The sequence below is a fragment of the Lepisosteus oculatus genome, chromosome 4 (assembly GCF_040954835.1).
Source record: "Lepisosteus oculatus isolate fLepOcu1 chromosome 4, fLepOcu1.hap2, whole genome shotgun sequence".
Classification (NCBI taxonomy): Eukaryota; Metazoa; Chordata; class Actinopteri; order Semionotiformes; family Lepisosteidae; genus Lepisosteus; species Lepisosteus oculatus.
This window is the reverse complement of record NC_090699.1, coordinates 1,662,324-1,672,453: the sequence shown is the minus strand read 5'-3', so window position 1 is coordinate 1,672,453 and position 10,130 is coordinate 1,662,324. Positions and strand designations below refer to the sequence as shown.

The 10,130-nt window shown below is 52.0% G+C and overlaps 1 protein-coding gene across 4 annotated transcripts in view; it reads right to left on the bottom strand.

The window, feature by feature from the left end:
• The window catches only part of LOC107076232 (tectonic-3-like), a 23,147-nt gene extending 13,227 nt beyond the window's left edge, over positions 1-9,920 (bottom strand). For 2 of the 4 annotated variants that reach the window (XR_011189333.1, XM_069188344.1), the window contains exons 1-5: positions 9,805-9,919; positions 5,276-5,612; positions 770-890; positions 453-565; positions 3-94 (exon numbers count right to left, since the gene is read on the bottom strand). Coding sequence is in view for 3 of the 4 variants with exons in the window: in XM_069188344.1 (XP_069044445.1) it covers positions 3-94; positions 453-565; positions 770-890; positions 5,276-5,612 (663 nt within the window). In the remaining variant the exon portion in view is untranslated. Of the gene's footprint in view, positions 1-2; positions 95-452; positions 566-769; positions 891-5,275; positions 5,616-9,804 lie in introns of all 4 variants that reach the window. The other 2 variants (XM_069188346.1, XM_069188345.1) reach the window with 2 other exon arrangements.
• Positions 9,921-10,130: the final 210 nt, after the last annotated feature.

The following is a 10,130-nucleotide window of genomic DNA, read 5'->3' as shown; positions in this document are numbered from 1 at the left end:
ACCCTGTAGAAGGGCCAAGGAGCAGGGCTCACCCAGGAAGAGCCCAGCTCAGGGAACCGAGACACTGACGGAGAGGACCAGGAGCTCACCCCACCTGTACAAACACACTGACTGAACACTCCAGTACATTAACACTGCACTGAGAGAGAGAGAGGGGTTAATACAGACACACTGACTGGACACTCCAGTACATTAACACTGCACTGAGAGAGAGAGAGAGAGGGGTTAATACACACACACTGACTGGACACTCCAGTACATTAACACTGCACTGAGAGAGAGAGGGGTTCATACACACACACTGACTGGACACTCCAGTACATTAACACTGCACTGAGAGAGAGAGGGGTTAATACACACACACTGACTGGACTCTCAGAGAGTGTTAATGACATTGATAAGAGGAAATTGAGAAGTGAAGTAGAGAGGTCAGAGGTCAGAGGGTCTCTTACTGTCTGTCTGCACACAGAGGAGGTTCGTCTGTCCCTCTGTTCGCCACAGTATCCCAGAGGCCACATTCACCTTGAAGAGCATCCAGCCCTCCACACACTGGACACTGGGAGACCTGCAACACACACACACACACACACACACCTGTAACACCAGTCCTCCACACACTGGACACTGGGAGACCTGCAACACACACACGCACACCTGTAACACCAGTCCTCCACACACTGGACACTGGGAGACCTGCACACACACACACACACACACACACACACACACACACACACACACACACACACACACACAGCGTGGATCTCACCTGCCAGCCTCCTCCACACAGGAGGTGAAGACGCTGCGCAGGTCTGTCTGGTCACAGTCGTGGAGATCACAGCAACAGCTGAGGTCACAGAGCCCAGGACTGAGGTCACAGGGACACAGCTCTGTCCACACAGAGAGACACAGAGACTGAGGTCACAGGGACACAGCTCTGTCCACACAGAGAGACACAGAGACTGAGGTCACAGGGACACAGCTCTGTCCACACAGAGAGACACAGAGACTGAGGTCACAGGGACACAGCTCTGTCCACACAGAGAGACACAGAGACTGAGGTCACAGGGACACAGCTCTGTCCACACAGAGAGACACAGAGAGACTGGGTCACAGAGAGACACAGAGACTGAGGTCACAGGGACACAGCTCTGTCCACACAGAGAGACACAGAGACTGAGGTCACAGGGACACAGCTCTGTCCACACAGAGAGACACAGAGAGACTGGGTCACAGAGAGACACAGAGACTGAGGTCACAGGGACACAGCTCTGTCCACACAGAAAAACACAGAGAGACTGGGTCACAGAGACTGAGGTCACAGGGACACAGCTCTGTCCACACAGAGAGACACAGAGACTGAGGTCACAGGGACACAGCTCTGTCCACACAGAGAGACACAGAGACTGAGGTCACAGGGACACAGCTCTGTCCACACAGAGAGACACAGAGACTGAGGTCACAGGGACACAGCTCTGTCCACACAGAGAGACACAGAGACTGAGGTCACAGGGACACAGCTCTGTCCACACAGAGAGACACAGAGAGACTGGGTCACAGAGAGACACAGAGACTGAGGTCACAGGGACACAGCTCTGTCCACACAGAGAGACACAGAGACTGAGGTCACAGGGACACAGCTCTGTCCACACAGAAAAACACAGAGAGACTGGGTCACAGAGAGACACAGAGACTGAGGTCACAGGGACACAGCTCTGTCCACACAGAAAAACACAGAGAGACTGGGTCACAGAGACTGAGGTCACAGGGACACAGCTCTGTCCACACAGAGAGACACAGAGACTGAGGTCACAGGGACACAGCTCTGTCCACACAGAGAGACACAGAGACTGAGGTCACAGGGACACAGCTCTGTCCACACAGAGAGACACAGAGAGACTGGGTCACAGAGAGACACAGAGACTGAGGTCACAGGGACACAGCTCTGTCCACACAGAGAGACTGGGTCACAGAGACTGAGGTCACAGGGACACAGCTCTGTCCACACAGAGAGACACAGAGACTGAGGTCACAGGGACACAGCTCTGTCCACACAGAGAGACACAGAGACTGAGGTCACAGGGACACAGCTCTGTCCACACAGAGAGACACAGAGAGACTGGGTCACAGAGAGACACAGAGACTGAGGTCACAGGGACACAGCTCTGTCCACACAGAGAGACACAGAGACTGAGGTCACAGGGACACAGCTCTGTCCACACAGAAAAACACAGAGAGACTGGGTCACAGAGAGACACAGAGACTGAGGTCACAGGGACACAGCTCTGTCCACACAGAGAGACACAGAGAGACTGGGTCACAGAGAGACACAGAGACTGAGGTCACAGGGACACAGCTCTGTCCACACAGAGAGACACAGAGAGACTGGGTCACAGAGAGACACAGAGACTGAGGTCACAGGGACACAGCTCTGTCCACACAGAGAGACACAGAGACTGAGGTCACAGGGACACAGCTCTGTCCACACAGAAAAACACAGAGAGACTGGGTCACAGAGAGACACAGAGACTGAGGTCACAGGGACACAGCTCTGTCCACACAGAGAGACACAGAGAGACTGGGTCACAGAGAGACACAGAGACTGAGGTCACAGGGACACAGCTCTGTCCACACAGAGAGACACAGAGAGACTGGGTCACAGAGAGACACAGAGACTGAGGTCACAGGGACACAGCTCTGTCCACACAGAGAGACACAGAGAGACTGGGTCACAGACAGACACAGAGACTGAGGTCACAGGGACACAGCTCTGTCCACACAGAGAGACTGGGTCACAGAGAGACACAGAGACTGAGGTCACAGGGACACAGCTCTGTCCACACAGAGAGACTGGGTCACAGAGAGACACAGAGACTGAGGTCACAGTGACACAGCTCTGTCCACACAGAGAGACACAGAGAGACTGGGTCACAGAGAGACACAGAGACTGAGGTCACAGGGACACAGCTCTGTCCACACAGAGAGACACAGAGAGACTGGGTCACAGAGAGACACAGAGACTGAGGTCACAGGGACACAGCTCTGTCCACACAGAGAGACACAGAGAGACTGGGTCACAGAGAGACACAGAGACTGAGGTCACAGGGACACAGCTCTGTCCACACAGAGAGACACAGAGAGACTGGGTCACAGAGAGACACAGAGACTGAGGTCACAGAGAGACACAGCTCTGTCCACACAGAGAGACACAGAGACTGAGGTCACAGGGACACAGCTCTGTCCACACAGAAAAACACAGAGAGACTGGGTCACAGAGAGACACAGAGACTGAGGTCACAGGGACACAGCTCTGTCCACACAGAGAGACACAGAGAGACTGGGTCACAGAGAGACACAGAGACTGAGGTCACAGGGACACAGCTCTGTCCACACAGAGAGACACAGAGACTGAGGTCACAGGGACACAGCTCTGTCCACACAGAGAGACACAGAGACTGAGGTCACAGGGACACAGCTCTGTCCACACAGAGAGACACAGAGAGACTGGGTCACGGAGAGACACAGAGACTGAGGTCACAGGGACACAGCTCTGTCCACACAGAGAGACACAGAGAGACTGGGTCACAGAGAGACACAGAGACTGAGGTCACAGGGACACAGCTCTGTCCACACAGAGAGACACAGAGAGACTGGGTCACAGAGAGACACAGAGACTGAGGTCACAGAGAGACACAGCTCTGTCCACACAGAGAGACACAGAGAGACTGGGTCACAGAGAGACACAGAGACTGAGGTCACAGGGACACAGCTCTGTCCACACAGAGAGACACAGAGAGACTGGGTCACAGAGAGACACAGAGACTGAGGTCACAGGGACACAGCTCTGTCCACACAGAGAGACACAGAGAGACTGGGTCACAGACAGACACAGAGACTGAGGTCACAGGGACACAGCTCTGTCCACACAGAGAGACTGGGTCACAGAGAGACACAGAGACTGAGGTCACAGGGACACAGCTCTGTCCACACAGAGAGACTGGGTCACAGAGAGACACAGAGACTGAGGTCACAGTGACACAGCTCTGTCCACACAGAGAGACACAGAGACTGAGGTCACAGGGACACAGCTCTGTCCACACAGAGAGACACAGAGAGACTGGGTCACAGAGAGACACAGAGACTGAGGTCACAGAGAGACACAGCTCTGTCCACACAGAGAGACACAGAGAGACTGGGTCACAGAGAGACACAGAGACTGAGGTCACAGGGACACAGCTCTGTCCACACAGAGAGACACAGAGAGACTGGGTCACAGACAGACACAGAGACTGAGGTCACAGGGACACAGCTCTGTCCACACAGAGAGACTGGGTCACAGAGAGACACAGAGACTGAGGTCACAGAGAGACACAGCTCTGTCCACACAGAGAGACACAGAGAGACTGGGTCACAGAGAGACACAGAGACTGAGGTCACAGGGACACAGCTCTGTCCACACAGAGAGACACAGAGAGACTGGGTCACAGAGAGACACAGAGACTGAGGTCACAGGGACACAGCTCTGTCCACACAGAGAGACACAGAGAGACTGGGTCACAGACAGACACAGAGACTGAGGTCACAGGGACACAGCTCTGTCCACACAGAGAGACTGGGTCACAGAGAGACACAGAGACTGAGGTCACAGGGACACAGCTCTGTCCACACAGAGAGACTGGGTCACAGAGAGACACAGAGACTGAGGTCACAGGGACACAGCTCTGTCCACACAGAGAGACTGGGTCACAGAGAGACACAGAGACTGAGGTCACAGTGACACAGCTCTGTCCACACAGAGAGACACAGAGAGACACAGAGAGACACAGAGAGACACAGAGAGACACAGAGACTGAGGTCACAGGGACACAGCTCTGTCCACACAGAGTGACACAGAGAGACTGGGTCACAGAGAGACACAGAGACTGAGGTCACAGAGAGACACAGCTCTGTCCACACAGAGAGACACAGAGAGACTGGGTCACAGAGAGACACAGAGACTGAGGTCACAGGGACACAGCTCTGTCCACACAGAGAGACACAGAGAGACTGGGTCACAGAGAGACACAGAGACTGAGGTCACAGGGACACAGCTCTGTCCACACAGAGAGACTGGGTCACAGAGAGACACAGAGACTGAGGTCACAGGGACACAGCTCTGTCCACACAGAGAGACTGGGTCACAGAGAGACACAGAGACTGAGGTCACAGGGACACAGCTCTGTCCACACAGAGACAGACACAGGGACACACAACAGAGACAGGAGTGACCACACACCTGAGGCGGAGGTTGTCGTGGAGACAGTGGGGTCCATTCCCGAGGCCCGGGTTGCCATGGACTCCGTTGTCATGGAGACTGCTGCCCTGGTACCAGGACTGGTGGTGAAAGTTTCCCCTGATGCAGGTCCAGCGGTCACCAGGTCGGTCGCTGTGGAGACAGTTGCCGTGGAGGCCGGGCCTAGAGGCTGGCCCGTGTGGTTCTCTGGGAGTTCTGGAGGGGTGGATGAGTTCAGGGCTTCGGAACCACCGACCCAAAAGCAGGCGTTCAGCACCAGCCACGACATCAACAGAGTCAAACACAGCTGGACCGGAATGGGCCACTGCAACACCGCCATCTACTGGAAAGACAGGTTAATACATCAACCCTGCACTGAGAGAGAGAGGGGTTAATACAGACACACTGACTGGACACTCCAGTACATTAACACTGCACTGAGAGAGAGAGAGGGGTTAATACAGACACACTGACTGGACACTCCAGTACATTAACACTGCACTGAGAGAGAGAGAGGGGTTAATACAGACACACTGACTGGACACTCCAGTACATTAACACTGCACTGAGAGAGAGAGGGGTTAATACACACACACTGACTGGACACTCCAGTACATTAACACTGCACTGAGAGAGAGAGGGGTTAATACACACACACTGACTGGACACTCCAGTACATTAACACTGCACTGAGAGAGAGAGGGGTTAATACAGACACACTGACTGGACACTCCAGTACTGCACTGAGAGAGAGACACAGACAGCCTGGACAGATACCAAACTGCACTGGGCCATGATGAAATTCAGACACTGTTGGACACATTCCTAAACACTCCGTATCAAACCAACAAATTAGGCATAAACTTGGCCACACAAAAACTAAATCACCTATTCCACAAACTAGCATCAAAATCTAAGCTAAAAACAACTACATCAAAAAACTACCAAAAAACAAAAGCAAAAGAAAAGTGGTTTGATACGGAGTGCAAAAACATCAGAAATGCACTACGAAAAGTCTCAAATGAAAAACACAGAACCACACAACACAGATCTGCGACTCAGGTACTGTGACATGGTAAAACTTTACAAACACATGCTGAAAAAGAAAAGAAACACATACATAAACAAACAACTTGCAGAAATTGAGGAGTCACTAAATCAGAACTGTTTCTGGGAGAAGTGGAACAACTTAAACAAATCAAAACCAGAAGAATTGGCCATCCAAAATGGAACAATCTGGCAAACATACTTTGAAAATCTCTATGAAAAGCTCCCAAATACAAATCAATCAGACCAAAACACCATTTATGAAAAACTCAAAAGTTTGGAATTGGCTATCAAAGACAACCAAAACCCCTTAGACTCCCCAATCACTGAGCAGGAGCTACTGGACAAACTCCAGGCCCTCAGACCACGCAAAGCCTGTGGCCATGATGGAGTCATAAATGAGATGCTGAGACACAGCAGCCCAAAGTTGCAACAAGCCCTGCTCAAACTCCTCAATCTCATCATGACAGCTGGATGTTTCCCCGAGGCCTGGAACCAAGGACTGATCACGCCCATCTATAAGAGTGGAGATAAACTCGATCCCAACAACTACCGGGGCATCTGTGTGAACAGTAACCTGGGGAAGGTATTCTGCAGTATCCTGAACACACGAATACTGGCCTTCCTTACTGAACACAATGTCCTGAGTAAAAGTCAGATTGGCTTCTTGCCAGATCACCGCACATCTGATCACATTTACACCCTCCACACACTGATAGACAAACACGTCCACCAGAAACACAAAGGAAACATTTTTGCCTGCTTTGTCGATTTCAAAAAAGCATTTGACTTGATTTGGCATGAGAGATTGTTTTATAAACTACTCCAAAGTGGCATAGGGGGCAAAGTGTACGACATCATTAAATCAATGTATTCAGAGAGCAAATGTGCAGTGAAAATTGGAAACAAAAGGACTAAATTCTTCACCCAAGGCCGCGGGGTGAGACAGGGCTGCAGCCTGAGCCCAACACTGTTCAATATCTATATCAATGAATTAGCAGGAATGTTGGAGCAGTCTGCAGCTCCTGGTCTTATACTACACGACACAGAAATCAAGTTCCTGCTCTACGCAGATGACCTGGTCCTGCTGTCGCCCACAGAACAGGGGCTGCAGCAGAACCTGGCACTGCTGGAGCAGGACTGTCAGACCTGGGCACTGCCAGCCCATCTGGACCCAGAACAGCAGAACCTGGCACTGCTGGAGCAGGACTGTCAGACCTGGGCACTGACAGTCAATCTGGACGCAGAACAGCAGAACCTGGCACTGCTGGAGCAGGACTGTCAGACCTGGGCACTGCTGGAGCAGGACTGTCAGACCTGGGCACTGACAGCCCATCTGGACCCAGAACAGCAGAACCTGGCACTGCTGGAGCAGGACTGTCAGACCTGGGCACTGACAGCCCATCTGGACCTAGAACAGCAGAACCTGGCACTGCTGGAGCAGGACTGTCAGACCTGGGCACTGACAGTCAATCTGGACCCAGAACAGCAGAACCTGGCACTGCTGGAGCAGGACTGTCAGACCTGGGCACTGCCAGCCCATCTGGACCCAGAACAGCAGAACCTGGCACTGCTGGAGCAGGACTGTCAGACCTGGGCACTGCCAGCCCATCTGGACCCAGAACAGCAGAACCTGGCACTGCTGGAGCAGGACTGTCAGACCTGGGCACTGCCAGCCCATCTGGACCCAGAACAGCAGAACCTGGCACTGCTGGAGCAGGACTGTCAGACCTGGGCACTGACAGTCAATCTGGACAAGACCAGAGTTATGGTTTTCCAGAAGAAAGCCAGACCTCAGGGAAACAGGTACAAATTCACACTGAACAACAACACATTGGAGCACACATCCAGCTACACATATCTCGGTCTCACCATCAGCTCTTCCGGGAGTTTTGACCTGGCAGTGAAGGCACTGAGGGAGAAGGCACTCAGGGCTTTCTACGCAATAAGAAGGAGGCTCTTCAACATCAACCCACCAACAAGAATCTGGCTCCAAATATTTGAAAGTGTAATCCAACCCATTGCCCTATACGGCAGTGAAGTTTGGGGTCCCCTCACAGACCAGGATTACACCCAATGGGACAAACACCCCACAGAAACTCTGCACATGGAGATCTGTAGAATCATCCTCCGTGTGCAGAGAAAAACTCCTAACAACGGGTGCAGGGCCGAATTAGGCCAGTACCCACTATTGATAAACATACAGAAAAGAGTATTAAAGTATTGGCTACACCTAAAAAACAGCGACCAAAATTCCTACCACCACAAAGCCCTTCTGAGCGAAGAGCTGAGCCCAAAACAGAGCCCCCTGAGCCAGCTGGTCCTGAGGCTCACTGACCTGAGCCACACCGACACTAACCAGCCTCAGGACAGCACTGCTAGAGCACCACAACCCAGACTCAACCACATCACAGCACAGATCAAACAGCAATATCTCACACACTGGGACACACACACAAACACAACATAAACTGGAATGCTACAGAACCTTAAACAGACAATACACACTAGCCAAATATTTGACCAAGATATTAAGAAACAACAAACAGAAACAGACCCTGATGAAGTACAGGCTCAGTGACCACAGCCTGGACACACACACTGGACACAGACAGACCTGGTTGTCCAGAGAGGACAGGCTCAGTGACCACAGCCTGGACACACACACTGGACACAGACAGACCTGGTTGTCCAGAGAGGACAGGCTCAGTGACCACAGCCTGGACACAGGCAGACCTGGCTGTCCAGAAAGGACAGGCTCAGTGACCACAGCCTGGACACACACACTGGACACAGGCAGACCTGGCTGCCCAGAGAGGACAGGCTCAGTGACCACAGCCTGGACACACACACTGGACACAGGCAGACCTGGCTGTCCAGAAAGGACAGGCTCAGTGACCACAGCCTGGACACACACACTGGACACAGGCAGACCTGGCTGTCCAGAGAGGACAGGCTCAGTGACCACACCCTGGACACACACACTGGACACAGGCAGACCTGGCTGTCCAGAGAGGACAGGCTGTGCTCCCACTGCCAGCGGGGAGAAATAGAGACAGAGGTGCACTTCCTACTGCACTGTGACAGATACTCTGGGATTAGAGAAACATTCTTCCCTAAACTCAGAAATCTAATCCCAGAGTTCCCACACCTGCCAAAACCACAACAGGTCCCAATCCTACTGGGAGAGGGAGGAGGGAACTCAGTTGATCTGGCAGCCCAGTATGTGATCTCCTGTCACAGCCTGAGGAACAGTGAGTCCGTCTCCCAATAATGCTCCAGCCGCCTACAGTATATGTCAATATTATATAATATGTCTTTGTTGTAAATGTCTGTAACATGTCTGTAGATTTTATTTTACTTCTATTTTTTGTTTTGTTCCATGTTAATTTTATTATTTTTATTTGCTTTGGCAATACTGATTGTACCCATCGGTCATGCTAATAAAGCACCTTGAATTGAATTGAATTGAGATTAATACAGACCTTACAGACAGGATGCTTCTTCAATGCGGGTAAGATTTACAATAACAAAAGCAAAACCCGCAGCTCGAGCACCACAACGCCGTTGCATGGCGTTGCTAAGGAAGTGGCTCCTGGCTTCCGGGGATAAAGGTCCCGCAACGGAAGGGGAGGTACTAACAGCCGGTGACGTCATCATTAGTGGCGGGACGCAGTTCATTTCCGCCGTGAGGCGATCTCTCTGGCCTCTTCCGTCCTGATCAATAACACGAATTACAGTTCAAGCAAGAGAACACGTAACACTTCAAAACAAAGACACCGTCAGGGGTACAGATTACCAAACAGATTAA